The sequence below is a fragment of the Triticum dicoccoides genome, chromosome 1A (genome assembly GCF_002162155.2).
Source record: "Triticum dicoccoides isolate Atlit2015 ecotype Zavitan chromosome 1A, WEW_v2.0, whole genome shotgun sequence".
In the NCBI taxonomy this organism is placed as follows: Eukaryota; Viridiplantae; Streptophyta; class Magnoliopsida; order Poales; family Poaceae; genus Triticum; species Triticum dicoccoides.
This window is the reverse complement of record NC_041380.1, coordinates 459,496,002-459,513,322: the sequence shown is the minus strand read 5'-3', so window position 1 is coordinate 459,513,322 and position 17,321 is coordinate 459,496,002. Positions and strand designations below refer to the sequence as shown.

Here is a 17,321-nt window from a genome sequence, read left to right as displayed (position 1 = left end):
GCTTGGTTGGCCTAGAGAGGATATTTGTTTATTTCGCATGGGACCCACAAGCCAGAGAGAGGACGTGGCAATGACCATGCTTCGCTAGATGCCATGCAGTCTATTGGGCCAGTCAACGAAGTGCCATACAAATAGAATACGGAGCTCTATAGTGGGCCAATGACGAATCACCGTTTATATATAAACAATGACTGTAACGAGTGTATTCTAAAGTTCAGTGACTCTAGTGTGCTTCCAACTCATTTTAGTGACCATCAGTGCATTTATCTCTTTAAGAAACTAAGGGCAACTTCAACTTCAACACGGCTGACCCACCCAAAACCCTTGGTCTATGTGTTCCCGAACCCTCCCCTGCATTAATGTTGCTGAGTGCGGACACGACTAGATGATCACCTATCCACATTGATGCTGATCATACAGACGTGACCGAAGAGCTGACCGCACCAGCATTCTCGGCGACATGGCGACCGTGGCTGGCTTGTTTTGTAGCAGTGTAATGTATATCATAAATTCAGCACACATGTAAGAAGTAGCTATAAAGGATGTTTTTTAGGGGAGCTATAAAGGATGTGGAGGGGACATTTGGAGTGCTCTAGGCCGTTTTGCAGTTGTTCGTGGACCTTTTAAACAATAGGATCCAGAAATCTTGTGAGAGGTGATGAAAGAGGTGATGAAATGATCGTGAAAAATGAGGGTGAAGATGCCGCCGCAGGTCTAGAATTTGAGAACATGGGTGATCCTGTTCAATTTTCTCATCAGAATCTGGCCATGTTTGATGAGTATGCATCAACAAATTCGGCACCGAACAATGCAGGAGCAGCTCAAGGAAGATTTGACCGAGCATCTGAAGTTGAATTCAAGTTTGAACGACTTTAATTTGAAAACCTAGCTGCGTTGTAATATTTAAATTAGAACTACTGTAGCATTTGAATATTTTCAATCATCTATGTTATGATATGTTATTATTCTGAGCTCGCGGACTTAAAAGAACGGTTTTACTAATTTACAGTCGAGTGATTTACAATTGGTTTGCATTCAAATTTTTGGCTGTTTGATCTCGTGCCTAGATCCACGCTGGGTGCTGACTTTTTCGGACGTTTTTCTATGTGTCTGTTACCGGGCGCGCTTTCGTTTCCCCGCCAACCCGTTACCGCCTATTCCCTGGCTCTCTGTCTTTTTTTTTATTCTTGCCCTTTCTCATTTCTTCGCGAGAGTTAAAGATGTGAGAGGGAGGTAGTTCTTGACGATTTCCTCATCATCCATGGTGATTCCGATCTCCTCCTCCTCCTCTTCTTTCAGATTGATTTCCGCTCCAGCGTCGTGTGATTTCAGTTCGTTATCCGCGTCTTCTCCCTTTCCCTGTTGAATTTCTACTATATCTTGTGGTTTTATTCGATTCCCTTGTGTTTGATGTAGATGTGGGTGTATGTGTAGTCTTAGTGGTGGATTTTCCTGGCGATTTTTTTCCCGCTATTACAATGTTACAGTGATAGGTGCATGGATGTAACGGTGGATCTGATTCCCCTGTTGACTTTCTTTTTGCTAGCCTGTGCGTTTGATTTCGCTGACCTTTTTTGTTGTTAGGTGCTGGGGTGTGCATTCTTAGGTAGTAGTTGCATCGAAGTTACGGCAATTTCATAACTATAATTTCATTTTAATTACAGCATAATTTCCTCTGAAATTACATAATAGTGACACTGTAATTTCTAGAGGTAACCACAGTGTAATTTTTGCTATAACTTCTATGATTTTTAGTTTACAGTCACTGCAATTACAATGTAATTTCAGGTTATTACAATGCTTTTGTCAGTGCATTTTCAGGTTAATTACACTAGATCACAATGAAGTTTATAACCTTTTTCTTTGTGGGTTGCCTACGTTGTATCTGCAAGCGTTTTAGAACCTTTTTCTTTGTGGGTTGTCTCTGTTTGGTAGTATTTGCATCCATTATATAACCTTTTTTTTCTATGTTTTGGGTAGTGTTGCATCTAAGTTGACAGCTGCTTCAAGATTGTAATTTTATTTTAATTATAGTGTAATTTCCTCTGAACTTATAGAGTAAGCATATTGTAATTGTAGTGTTCTTACAGTGTACTTGTAATCACAGTGTAATTATGGTGTAACTTTCAGGGTAATTACACTGTAAATCACACTGCTATTTTACTATAATTACAGTGCAATTTCTCTATAATTTACAATGTTGTTATAGTGTAATTTCCATGGGTAATCACAGTGCAATTTTTACTAGAATATTTACGGTCAGCCCAATTACAGTGCAATTTCAGTAAAATTACAGTGGTAATTAGGCTGTAATTCACAGTGCCTTTGTTGGGTAGTGTTGCCTCTATTCACGTTGTCAATATATACTGAATCTACCTTTGTGTCAGAAACTTTACTATGCACAGGAACAGGAATTTCTGCTTGTCTAGTAATTTCAGCAACTTGATAATAGTAATTTCAGTATTGTTTTGCTATTGTAAATTTTAGCTTCTTTTGCCCTGGTGCTTTTGAAACAAAACTGACCAGTTTCTTTGATTTTTAACCAGAGTGCTTTGTGCAATACACTCTGTCAAATGGAAGGACTTTGTGATCTCTGCTTTTCATTCATTCTAGATCTCAAAGAAACGCACTAGACATGAGCAAGACATTGGAATTGAAGGACTTCCAGTCTGTGGATCTTCTCTTGTATGATCTTCCATGGCTCTCCCCCAATTAGTTGTTGCGGCTTTGGTGTTCGTCTTTTCCCCAATTGGGATTGAAGGATTTCTGACTCCATGGTTCGTTGTTGGTGTTTGTCTTTGCCCTTTCTTTTTATTTTTCATTTCCTCCATGTAAGTAATTTAATTTCGACCTTCTTTTTTGGTGTTTGTCTTTTCCATTTCTTTTTTTATTTCTCATTTACTCTATATACATTTTTCTTCATATTACTCTTCCTAGTTGCAGCTGTACTTCCCTATAACCGTTCGAAAACATTGGTTTTGTTTCTTTGTTTGTTTGAAGGGATGAGCCTTTGCTTTCCTTGATCCATCTTTTAATGAGCATTCTGAATTTCACTTGCACTTTAGTGATCTCCTAGTACATTTTTATCAATTTGCTTCTAAATTTGTTTCCCTTTTGAAGGCACAGTGTTGTTATCTTTTAAGATTTATCTCTTGTATTTTCTTTTATTCGAACAGATTACACACTTCATAGGATTCTGGGATGCTTTTATTACTCCCATGTTGGTGTCTTATTTTCTTTTGTTTTCTTCCTTTATTCATGTGAAACCAGGCACACAATTGTGGTGTCTTTACATTCAAGTTTATGGAAGTATGGACTGCAAGGACTCAAGTTGTTAACAATTTTTCAAGCGCTGACATTCCGAACTTAAGGATAGAAGTATGCTAATGATAAGTTTTTCTGTGAGTTGAACAGGGTGGATAAGTTCTAGACTTCTTGTTACTGATTTCTTTGATGATGTAAGCACTTCTATTTTTTATACTTCAAATTTACTGTGCTTGTCTACATCATTCACTCTCTCTTGTACTTTGTATTTTCAGCTTTTTGGCTCAGTGCCAATTGCTTCCCTTTGTGCTATATATCTTAATGATTGGTCTAATTCTTGTTTGATCCTTTCTTTCAGACTGTGAATTAACAATGATGGAGAAGAAGGCTTTTTTTGCATTAGAGAGATGTTGAACTGCTTTTTTCACACTATGGATAGGGCAGTGTGTATGTTGGTTCAGTGTGTGGTCATCTGTATGATAGGCAGTGTGTATGTTGGTTCAGTTGTGTCTCTATAATCCGTAGATGGCACAAGGTACTATACTTGCAAGGTTTTCTTACTGTAATTTTAAAGTTTTTCATCTGCTTGTCATAGAATGCAAATGGGTCCAGTCCGACCTGCCTACATACCAATTCATGACTCGGCGCTGCAAACGGGTGTCTTTGAGACTCGACAAGTTCCGGTCATAATGTCACTGTAATAACCACATAATATGAGTGTAAGTTATGCGTAAATACACTGAATTGTTTTTTTTAGAATCTACACTGTAATTGTAGAAGTTCCAAAGCTAATTTGACTATAAGTTTTGTGTATTCTAGTCTTTAACTCTTAAGATATCACTGTGAGTAGACTGCAAGTTACCAGCAGACTCTAAGGACAGTCTAATTATCACTGTATTTTTCTCCCAAAAGATTGTAAGTAGGCTGTATCTTGATGCCAGACCTTACAGAGGGGACGTTGATGGATCAGTAGGCTTTTTCTTGGATGTGGTATTGCGATAGTTGTAGCTCACATATGTTTGAAACTGGGTCTAATTTCAACCCGATTAGGATTGGCCTTTCTCCTGATGACATATATACAGCGGAGATGCACAAAAAAGGGACACATAAATACATACAATTGTCGTTCTATTATTGGTTGGAAAACTTGACTGATGTCCAATTAATTTTCAGTCAAACGTCAAATAGACACCCCCTAAAAGAAAGAGACGTAAGTTTTAGTGGACATGGTTGGATGGCTGGCTCCCGCATCATTGTCCATAGACTGGTTGGATGTCCACGGACAAATACCGGGTATTGGAGATGCCCTAAGTTTGTAACCATGTGGTGAAGTTAGGATTGACGGGCAGAGCGTGACCGTCACTTGTGTACAATTACCACAAACGGCGCGGTTGGCGGCAGTCCGTGGATGACTTGTTTTGTACTCCAGTTCTGCACAAGCAAATGCTCATTGTCATAAATCTCCAGTTCTGCACAAGCAAATGCTCGTTGTCGGAGCTCCAAATTGAAAAGAAATTCAATCAAAACGAACGCAGCACAAACACGCCACTCTTCGCTTTTGCACAGTGTACACAACCCAAAAGCTTCGCAACGACCCAGCAACAAGGACTCGGAAAGCAAAACCAATTCACGCACGCAGACGCAGGCATAAGTTGTTGCGGCCGGATCACATCGGAGATGGAGCCGACGGCGGGCTGTTGCTGTCCCGATTATAGAACGGCAGCACTGTGTAGACGGTCTGCATGATGGTCATGACGAGGAGGAAGACGGCGGCGGCGAGGGAGAGGAACGCCCACGGGCTCCTGAAGTAGGTGTGGATGAGGTTGGCGCGCCACATGTTCCACGGCTGCCTGAAGTAGCCGTTCACCTGCCTCTGCACGGCGTCCAGCGCGCTGTCCGGCTCCAGCACCACGTCCCTGGAGATGCTGTTGAAGAGCTTGGCCACGGCCTTGTCGCTGCCCACGGCGTTCTGGATGATCCCCTTGGAGCTCAGCAGCGCCACGTCCTTGGCCGAGTCGATGATGTTGTCCATGAAGAAGACGTAGGCCGTCACGTCGTTGCCGGCGCCGACGTGCAGCCGCTCGAACGCCATCATGTTGAGGAACATGTACTCGGTGGAGTCGTCCACGGGCACCGTCGGCATGCTCAGCACGCCGTGCTTGAACCGGATGTTGTGCAGGCTGCTTGACTTGCTCGTCTTGAACTGGATCCCGGCTTCGTACAGCTCCACCGCCGACCGGATGATGTCGTTGTCCTGCGTGTTGTCCTCGGAGCTCCGGATCTTCTGGTATTCGCCGAAGAGCATGCTCCGGCGGAAGACGTCGAGTGGGTGCAGCCCTAGGCGACCGCCTGGCTGCAATGGCCGTGAGAATGGCGCCAGAAACCTTAGCACCATTCTGTTGATGAAGTCGTCGTTCTGGCCGTCAACCATGCATGCGTTAGTATATTCAAATAGGAGTAGTTTATTTTCTTGATTGACGAAAATGGTAAAATTTGATGTGGTAGCTCGTAGTTACCGGAGACTTTCCAGTCTCGACGTTGTCGAGCCTCTGGAGCACGAGCAGCGGCAGCTGGTTCTCGAGCATGAGCATGTCGCGCTTGATGTAGGGCACCATGTAGAGTATCCCGTGGCGGCTGAAGATGGGGTCGTTGCCGGCGTAGTCGTCGACCTGCTTCAAGTTCCCGGCGGCCGTTCTCCTCATCACCTCGAGCAGGAAGCAGCCGTCGACGATCATCATCTCCAGGAACCGCTCCCTGCCCTTGCCGTCGATGCCGGCGCGCCACTCGCCGCCGAGGTCCATGTACGCGCTCTCCAGCTGCTCCGCGATCTCCTCGACGGCGGCGACGAAGTCGTCCAGTGGCCGGCCCGCGCGCCGGAGCAGGTGGCGCAGCGCCCGGCGCTTGTGCTCCTCCATGGGCAGCAGGTTGGGGTCGCCGTGGTGGAACGGGCCCAGCGACACCACCTGCGGCTGGTACGCCTTGCTCTTGATGTCCTTGATGCACGCCGGCACGCGGTAGATGCAGTGCCGCTCCCACTGCGCCACCTCCACCGTCTTGTCCGCCTCATTCAGCGTCTTCTCCACGTCCGACACCCACCTCCTCTTGCCATTGCCGCCGGCCACCGCCACTTCGATCGATGTCATCGAGCTATAGGCTATAGCTAGATCCTAGACGGTAGTGCTCCACTAGTAAGGTGATCTACGCATACATATGCATGCCGATGAAGGGAAGGTATCAGCTATCAGCTTGCTATATGTAGAGAAAGGGATGGTGCTAGGGAAAATGACGTTGCCTATGCGACTATGCATGCATATACGGTTACTTGCATTGCATGCCACATTTCGCGTGCTGGACAGGTGCACAGGTGTGTGGAGCGTACAAAAAGAGGTCATGCATGTCATGTGCATGCACGCACAGCTAATCCTTGTCTCCTTGTTTCACTCCATGTCTCCATGTAACATGCATTGAGATGCGGTTCGATCCCTGCTAGCTTCTCAAAGTAAAGCTGGCCGATCCACCGAAAGTTGAATGTTAGGAGGAAGGAAGTACAGGGAAGGCATCATGCTCAATGGGTCGTTCAAATTGTGATCTCTTCTGTAATTCTCTTTACAGCTAGCTGCAGGATGATCAGGAGTAGTGCATTAACCTAGCTAGCTAGCTACCCCACGTCGTTCTAGCTTTAGGTAAAGAGAGATCAAGATGCTATATATGGGCCAAGGAACGTACGACGTGCCTAAACTATGGGGTGGGGAGCAGCTGGCCGGAGCCATGAGGAAGCGAGGAATATGTGAAAGGTTGCCATTGTTGGGAATGGCGCATGCAAGAGATCGTTTGGTCTGAGATGGAGTAGAGGGTAGGGAAGGCATCGCACGCACTTTTTTTTCACACTTCCTAGAGCGTCGCATGCACCTAATAACAATGGATGGAAGGGGTCGAAATGTCGAAGCCTCCAAGGAAGGAACAAAACTCCTGAATTTATTTTTTCTAGGGGTTCGGGTATGTACCGGTAAAGCATCCGTGACTCATTACCACATCGAGATTTGTATCAACTTTTATAGGTATACAGAAGATTGAATAGAGGAATACAAATGCTATTGTCACCGTGTGTTAACTTTATGCCAGGAGAGAGAGCGTATAAGACATTGGGAAAGACCATTGCATGCATTCTCTTTCCCCATATGAAAGACATGATTTCTTTCCATCGTCATTTTTTGAATGATCGATATCATTTGAATCAAATATCTGCTTTTGGGACATTTTATATACTCCCTCCGATCCATATTACTCATCGCCGGATGCAGTGGCGGTGCCAGGATCAGAAGTCTGTGATGTCATTTGAAATCTGTGATGTCAAATACATGTGCTTTCACCAATTTCATGAATTTTTTTTGCATGATTTCTACTTGTGTATAAAGGATTTGTCAAAAACCTGTGTGGTCAAATGACCACACTCCTCTCAACGTGGCTTCGCCGCTGGCCGGATGTATCTAGACGTATTTCAATGCTAGATACATCCATTTGATCGACAAGTAAGATGGATAGGAGGGAGTATTTGAATTTGTATCGACAAGACCTTTAGAACAAGATCATCTTGAATATATTGGACAATTTTTATTTCACAAAACATTACACTGATCCATAAGAAATGTTTTTAACATAATCTTATGCCGATACTGTTTTGATCATTATCTAGTACACTTTCATTGTTATGCATATTCAATGATTTCAACTATTTTACTATTTCTAAAGATTGACATCAATTTTTCTAACTATTTCAAAGTGATTTCAGTGGTTTGTTTCACTATTTCAAAAATTGAAAGTAAAATAGATTGAAAAGTGATTTCAACATTTTCACTAATTCAAAAGGTGATTTCAACAATTTCAGTATTTCAAAAAGTGGTTTCGAATATTCCATCATTTCAAAAATTGATTTCATTATTCCACTAATTAAAATAGTAAAACTAAAACTGACCAAAAAAATTATTTCACAATGTTCATAATTTAAAAAAAATTGATTTCAATTGTTTCACTATTTGTGATATCAATTGATTCACTATTTCAGAAAATGGTTTAACTCGAGTCAAAAGAAAATTTACTCATTTCCAAAAAGGTGATTCCACTCGTTTTAACAAACAAATTTAACTTGTTTTAAAAAAAATCAACCATTTCAAAAAAGTTGATTTCACTCAAAATAATTTCGCTGATTCTAAAACACACATTCCACCATATTTAAAAAGTTAGTTTCACTTATTCCGGGAAATATGATTTCATTCATTTCAAAACATAAATTCCACTCATTTAAAAAAATTGATTTCACTCATTTCGAAAAATAGGTTCCACTCATTTGAAGAATAGATTTCACTCATTCCAAAAAACGGATTTCATTAAATTCAGGAAAAATTAACTCATTAGAAAATAAATTTCAGTCTATTTCCCAAAGGAAGATCACTTTCTAATTTAGAAAAATATATTTGAACCATTTCGAAAAATACATTTCATCTACTAATTTCACTCATTTAAAAAGTGACTTGCTCATTTCAAAAAAGGGTTTCACTCATTAAAAAAACTAATTTCACTCAATTTATATTAATATTTTCTTTAATTTTGAAAAACTCGTTTCCTCAATACAGAAATATAATTTTACTCATTTCAAAAAATGGCATTCACTCAATTCAACAAAATGGTATCATTCATTTTATAAAATGGATTTTACTCATTTAAAAAAATGATTTAATCACTTCAAAAGAACTAATTTCAGTCAAATAAAAAATATATTTTACTCATTAAAATAAATAAATTTTACTCATTTCAAAAGATAAATTCCCTCATTCTGAAAACTGATTTCATAATGTTTCAAAAAGTATAATTTCACTCACTTCAAAAAAGTGATTTTACTCATTTCACAAAACGGTTTGCTCATTTAGAAAAGCTAATGTAATTCTATTCGGAAAAACTAGTTTCATTCAGTCACAATAAAAATCACTCATTTTGAGTGGGAAAGTTTTCTGAAATGACTAAATGTATTTGTAATTTTGATTGATTTGATGTATTTCAGTTTTGCCACAAATTTGTTTTAGTAACTACTCAAATATTTCAAACAAGATCGTGTTGAACTTAGAAGCTTAGTTCACATTTTTTTAAATAACCTTAAATAACCAGTTTCACAGTCTGAAACGATCTATTTCACATATTTGAAAGAAATCTATTTCGCGTATTGACAGTATCTGTACGCACACTGAAAATAACAGCTTACCAAATTGCAAGTTTGTTTTACTCACTGAAATTTAAACTATTTTAAAATATATCCAAGTTTGATCTTGTTCTGAAGATTCTGATGTGGGGAGTTCAAATATATCAAAATTTAGAAAGGGAAAAAAATGATTTTTTGTTTAGAATATATTAATGATTTAAATTAGCAAAGGTGGAATAGCATGATATATTTGTTGAGTGAGAGAGGAGAGAGAGTAGATGTGTACTATTCATGTCATGAAGGCATGTGAAGGAGAAAGATGACGGGGGGCCGACACTGATCATGTGGGATGGGGGTGTATACATGCATATACATACATATGGACTATACAAGGAGTGCAGAAATCTCAACACATGTGTGTGGTGGATTTCTCACCGCTACCTACCATCACCGGTAGAAACCTCTTATGTCAAACTCCCTCGTTCCATGTGTATCAAGAGATACGTTGTCTTTCCATTCATGATCATGTGGGAGCTCTGGCCTAGCTGGCCAAATCCTCCCCTTGCTTCCTATAGTGACCACATGATTGTGACCTACTTTCTCACTTGCCATCGGAATCTTGTCCTCTCAAGTCTGGCGAAATCAATAAGCCAGCTGGGTACATTGAATGTACTCGCAAGAAACCCAAAAGGAGGTGTAAGAAATACACACACAATGGGTCAGTACAAGAAAGTGTTAGCTATACAAGTTTCATGGTTGCGGAAATCCAAGTTTAAATGCATGTGTGATAGCCCTAGTAGTCTGTGAAAGCATTTAAAAACATCTGTTGATAAACAACCTGGGTTGGAACGGGTAATATAATTGATCCTCTTTCAATAAATCCAACCAGCAAGCTTAATCCAAATCCAAATCTGGTGCCATCATATCTAAGTTCCATAGGCACAGTTTTCTCTAGGCCGAGGACCATAGTCACCTGGCCTTTCCCCATCTTGTACCTTACGCGAGGTACGATCCCATCCTTTTTTGTGTGGGAACCAAAATGTTCAAGAAGTTTAGTGTGGCCTCACTCATTATCTTTGACCGTGGACACAACTATTCGAATAGTTTTACTCTCTACAAAAGTTTTATACTTTACCCACATGATTCTATATGCTCATCATATGTTAGTCATGTCTCGCCATATAAGGTGTATGTGATTTGAAAACTTAAAAGACTTTTCTCGAGATCGATGCTAGTATAGAGTCCACTCGATGGTATATAGTCCCTCATGGTCAATATTTTAAAAGTTTAATTAATTTTCTCACCAAGGGCTTACGGGCTGTGCGAAATTCCTCGTTGCAGTTTGCTCGGGTGGCAACAAGTTGGGCTAGTGGGCTGCTAGATTGGGTTGGATAGGTTTAGCTTTTCTGTTTTTCTTTTCTATTTTTCCTTTTGAATTTGGATTTGATTCAAAAATCAAATTTACTCCAGTCATTTTGGAAAGATTTCACAGATGCACATTCAATATTTTGCTCTTAAGGGAAATTATTCCCAACCCAATAAAATAAAATGCCACACAATTTTTATAAGCTCCATTTTGGCACTATAAAAATGATTTTAGGATTCCAAATAATTTCACAAATGTTTTGAGCCCCAAATATCACTCAAATCCTAGTCAAATCTAGCTTGGCTCAAGCAATCACAAGAAAATCTAAAAAACCCTAAATTAATAATTCACATTCCAAAAATTGTTTTTTGGGGGGATGTGACACTAGCACCCATAGTACATAATGAAATATCAAGAATATCATATGTAATAAGTACTAAATTGCAGATCCAGAATATGATTTATTACAATCTGCTTAACTCGAAGGCTAGCTCAAAATAAAACACAACGGAAAGCATAAAAGGTAACTTGGAGTCCCATTAACGCCTCTGGCAAGTTAAGTGTAGACTCGCGACCCTACTGTGCACCTCTTACTCGTCATCAGATATCTTTACAACATAGAACGTTACAACCATATAGGTCAATACTTTGAATGTATTGGCAAGTCACACACAAGGTGTCATAATAGACCTAACATGTATATATGTGTATATGACAATGGAAAAGGCTTGTGATTTTGTTTTACAGAAAGCTGGTTTCCACCTACTTCTACTCACTAGTCAACATCTCGCTCAAAGACCGTCAACTGAGCCAGAAATGCCGCCGCCGCGGCTGCACAGTCATACCCTCTGACTCAAGCCGCCGTCCATAGATTGCATCTCATTGCTGAAGGCTGTGTTAGCGGAGACTGTTGGGAATCGTTGCATGGAAAACAAAAAATTTCTACGCACGCGCAATGATCTATCCATGGAGATGCACAACAACGAGGGGGAGAGTATGTCTACGTACCCTCGTAGACCGAAAGTGGAAGCGTTTGACAACGCGGTTGATGTAGTCGAACTTCTTCTAGCTCCGATCGATCAAGCACCGACCGTACGACACCTCCGAGTTCTGCACACGTTCAGCTCGGTGACATCCCTCGTCTTCTTGATCCAGCAAGACGTCGAGGAAGTAGATGAGTTCCGTCAACACGGCAGCATGGTGACGGTGATGGTGAAGTGATCCGCGCAGGGCTTCGCCTAAGCACCGCGAGAATATGACTGGGGGTTGTAAACTGTGGAGGGGGGCACCGCACACGGCTAATAATTGATGTTGTGTCCTTGTGAGGCACCCCTCCCCACATATATATATGTGGGAGGGGAGGGGAGGCAGGCAGGGCACCCTAGGGCTTGGCCGCCGCCCCTAGAGGCCCTGCCTTGCCCTCTGCCCCCCTTTCCTTGTATACGGAAGGGGGAAGGAAAGAGGGGAGAGGGGGAAGGAAGGGGGAATCCTATTCCCTTTCTTTCCTTTCCTCCTCTCCTTTTCCTTCTCCACTTAGGCCGTCCCATATGGGAGGGTGCACCAGCCCCTTGTGGCTGGTGTGTTTCCTCTCTTGGCCCATAAGGCCCATATCTTTTGTCGGGGGTGCCCGGAACCCCTTCCGGTGACCCGATATGTACCCGGTATCCTCCGGAACATTTTCGGTGTCCGAATACCATCGTCCTATATATCAATATTTACCTCTCGACCATTTCGAGACTCCTCGTCATGTCCGTGATCTCATCCGGGACTCCAAACAACATTCGGTCACCAAATCACATAACTCATATAATACTATATCGTCATCGAACGTTAAGCGTGCGGACCCTACAGGTTCGAAAACTATGTAGACATGACCGAGACACCTCTCCGGTCAATAACCAATAGCGGAACCTAGATGCCCATATTGTATCCTACATATTCTATGAAGATCTTTATCGGTCAAACCGTTATGACAACATACGTTATTCCCTTTATCTATCGGTATGTTACTTGCCCGAGATTTGATCGCCGGTATCTTCATACCTAATTCAATATCGTTACTGGCAAGTCTCTTTACTCGTTCCATAATACATCACCTCGTGACTAATTCCTTAGTCATTTGTTTGCAAGCTTATGATGTGTATTACCGAGAGGGCCTAGAGATACCTGTCCGATACTCAGAGTGACAAATCCTAATCTCGATATATGCCAACTCAACAAACACCTTCGGAGATACCTGTAGAGCATCTTTATAATCACCCAGTTACATTGTGACGTTTGATAGCACACAAGGCATTCCTCCTGTATCCGGGAGTTGCATAATCTCATAGTCGAAGGAATATGTATTTGACATGAAGAAAGCAATAGCAATAAAACTGCATGATCATAATGCTAAGCTAACATATGGGTCTTGTCCATCACATCATTCTCCTAATGATGTGATCCCGTTATCAAATGACAACTCATGTCGATGGTTAGGAAACTTCAACCATCTTTGATCAACGAGCTAGTCAAGTAGAGGCTCACTAGGGACACGGTGTTTGTTTATATATTCACACATGTATTTAGGTTTCCGATCAGTACAATTCTAGCATGAATAATAAACCTTTATCACGAATAAGGAAATATAAAATAACAACTTTATTATTGCCTCTAGGGCATATTTTCTTCAGTCTCCCACTTGCACTAGAGTCAATAATCTAGTTCATATCACCATATGATTTAACACCCATAGTTCACATCGCCATGTGACCAACACCCAAAGAGTTTACTAGAGTCAATAATCTAGTTCACATCGCCATGTGATTAATACCCAAAGAGTACTAAGGTGTGATCATGTTTTGCTTGTGAGAGAGGTTTAGTCAACGGGTCTACCATATTCAGATCCGTATATATTTTGCAAATTTCTATGTCTACAATACTCTGTACGGAGCTACTCTAGCTAATTGCTCCCACTTTCAATATGTATCCAGATTGAGACTCAGAGTCATTCGGATCAGTGTCAAACCTTGCATCGACGTAACTTTTTACGACGAACTCTTTACCACTTCCATAACTGAGAAACATTTCCTTAGTTCTCTTTAAGGTACCTAAGGATAATGTTGACCGTTGTCCGGTGGTCCACTCCTGGATCACTCTTGTACCCTCTTTGGTAGATAAGTGGCAAGACACACATTAGGTGTGGTACACAGCATGGCATATCGTATAGAACATATGGCTGATGCATAGGAAATGACTTTCATTCTCTCTCTATCTTCTGTCGTGGTTGGGATTTTAGTCTTACTCAACTTCACACCTTGTAATAAAGGCAAGAACCCCTTCTGGGACTGAACCATTTTGAACTTCTTCAACTCTTGTCAAGGTATGTGTTCTGTGGAAGTTCTGTTAAGCGCCTTGATCTATCTCTATAGATCATCTTGATGCTCAATATGCAAGTAGCTTCACTGAGGTCTTTCATTGAAAAATTATTATTCAAGTATCCTTTTATGCTATCCAAAAATTCTATATCGTTTCGAATCAATAATATGTCATCCACATATAATATCAGAAATGCTACAGAGCTCCCACTCACTTTCTTGTAAACACAGGCTTCAACGTAAGTCTGTATAAAACCATATGCTTTGATCACCTCATCAAAGCATATATTCCAACTCCGAGATGCTTGCACCAATATATAGATGGATCGCTGGAGCATGCACACTTTGTCAGCACTTTTAGGATCGACAAAACCTTCTGGTTGCATCATATACAACTCTTCTTTAAGCTATCCATTAAGGAATGCAATTCTGACTTCCAGTTGCTGATACGTCTCCAACGTATCTATAATTTTTATTGTTCCATGCTATTATATTATCTGTTTTGGATGTTTAATGGGCTTTAATATACCTTTTTATGTTATTTTTGGGACTAACCTACTAACCAAAGGCCCAGTGCAAATTGATGTTTTTTTGCCTATTTCAGTGTTTCGCAGAAAAGGAATATCAAACGGAATCCAAACAGAATGAAACCTTCGGGAGAGTTATTTTTGGAACAAACGTGATCCAGGAGACTTGGAGTGGACGACAAGAAAGAAGCGACGAGGCCACGAGGCAGGAGGGCATGCCCAGGGAGGTAGGCGCGCCCCCACCCTCATGGGCCCCTCGCACCTCCACCGACGTACTTCTTCCTCCTATATATACCCATATACCCTAAAAACATCCAGGAGCACCACGAAACCCTATTTCCACCGCCGCAACCTTCTGTACCCATGAGATCCCATCTTGGGGCCATTTCCGGCGCTCTGCCGGAGGGGGAATCGATCATAGAGGGCTTCTACATCAACACCATAGCCTCTCCGATGATGTGTAAGTAGTTTATCACAGACCTTCGGGTCCATAGTTATTAGCTAGATGGCTTATTCTCTCTCTTTGGATCTCAATACAAAGTTCTCCTCGATTCTCTTGGAGATCTATTCGATGTAATTCTTTTTGCGGTGTGTTTGTCGAGATCCGATGAATTGTGGGTTTATGATCAAGATTATCTATGAACAATATTTGATTCTTCTCTGAAATCTTTTATGCATGATTTAAATATCTTTGCAAGTCTCTTTGAATTATCAGTTTAGTTTGGCCTACTAGATTGATCTTTCTTGCAATGGGATAAGTGCTTAGCTTTGGGTTCAATCTTGCGGTGTCCTTTCCCAGTGACAGCAGGGGTAGCAAGGCACGTATTGTATTGTTGCCAACTTGCCATCGAGGATAAAAGATGGGGTTTATACCATATTTCTTGAGTTTATCCCTCTACATCATGTCATCTTGCCTAATGCGTTACTCCATTCTTATGAACTTAATACTCTAGATGCATGCTGGATAGCGGTCGATGTGTGGAGTAATAGTAGTAGATGCAGAATCGTTTCGGTCTACTTGTCGCGGACGTGATGCCTATATACATGATCATGCCTAGGTATTGTCATAACTATGCGCTTTTCTATCAATTGATCGACAGTAATTTGTTCACCCATCATAGAATTTGCTATCTTGAGAGAAGCCACTAGTGAAACCTATGGCCCCCGGGTCTATCTTCCATTATATTATTCTCCCATCAACAAGCTATTTATGTCGTCGTTTATTTTGCAATCTTTATTTTCCAATCTATACAACAAAAATACCAAAAATATTTATCTTATTATCTCTATCAGATCTCACTTTCGTAACTGACCGTGAAGGGATTGACAACTGATACGTCTCCGTCGTATCTATAATTTTTGATTGTTCCATGCCAATATTATTCAACTTTCATATACTTTTTGGCAACTTTTTATATTATTTTTGGGACTAACATATTGATCTAGTGCCGAGTGCCAGTTCCTGTCTGTTGCATATTTTTGGTTTCGCAGAATATCCATATCAAACGGAGTCCAAACGGGATAAAAACGGACGGAGCTTATTTTTGGAAAATATGGAAAATTCGGAAGGAAAATCAATGCGAACCAGTGCCCGAGGTGGTCATGAGGCAGGGGGCGCCTCCCCCCCTTAGGGCGCGCCCCCTACCCTCATGAGCCCACCGTAAGGCGGTTGACGCTCTTCTTTTGCCGTAAGAAAGCTAATATTCGAAAAAAAATCACGACGAAGGTTTCAGGCCAATCGGAGTTACGGATCTCCATATATATATATATATATATATATATATATATATATATATATATATATATATATATATATATATATATATATACGAAACGGTGAAATAGAGCCAGAAGAGAACGCAGAACCAGAGAGAAACAGAGAGATAGATCCAATCTCGGAGGGGCTCTCGCCCCTCCCATGCCATGGAGGACAAGGAACAGAGGGGAAACCCTTCTCCCATCTAGGGAGGAGGTCAAGGAAGAAGAGGAAGAAGGGGGCCCCTCCCCCCCTCTCCTCCGGTGGCGCCGGAACGCCGCCGTGGCCATCATCATCATCACCGCGATTTTCACCAACACCTCCGCCATCCTCACCAACATCTCCATCACCTTCCCCCCTCTATCTATAGCGGTCCACTCTCCTGCAACCCGCTGTACCCTCTACTTGAACATGGTGCTTTATGCTTCATATTATTATCCAATGATGTGTTGCCATCCTATGATGTCTGAGTAGATTTTTGTTGTCCTATCGGTGGTTGATGAATTGCTATGATTGATTTAATTTTCTTGTGGTTATGTTGCTGCCCTTTGGTGCCCATCATATGATTGCACGCGTGGATCACACCCTATGGTTAGTTTGTATGTTGATAGGACTATGTATTGGAGGGCAAGAGTGACAGAAGCTTCAACCTAGCATAGAAATTGATGCATACGGGATTGAAGGGGGACCAATATATCTTAATGCTATGGTTGGGTTTTACCTTAATGAACGTTAGTAGTTGAGGATGCTTGCTAATAGTTCCAATCATAAGTGCATAGAATTCCAAGTCAGGGATGACATGCTAGCAGTGGCCTCTCCCACATAATACTTGCTATCGGTCTAGTAAAGTAGTCAATTGCTT

The 17,321-nt window shown here is 41.3% G+C and overlaps 1 protein-coding gene across 1 annotated transcript; it reads right to left on the bottom strand.

Moving 5' to 3' along the window:
* Window positions 1–4,682: 4,682 nt before the first annotated feature.
* Window positions 4,683–6,482, bottom strand: LOC119278826 (UPF0481 protein At3g47200-like). The gene is made up of 2 exons (XM_037560166.1): window positions 5,781–6,482; window positions 4,683–5,680 (listed from the first exon to the last, which is right to left on the bottom strand). Exons 1-2 carry the CDS (start codon window positions 6,405–6,407, stop codon window positions 4,931–4,933), a joined length of 1,377 nt encoding a protein of 458 aa, XP_037416063.1. The 5' UTR covers window positions 6,408–6,482; the 3' UTR covers window positions 4,683–4,930.
* Between the last annotated feature and the right edge of the window lie 10,839 nt (window positions 6,483–17,321).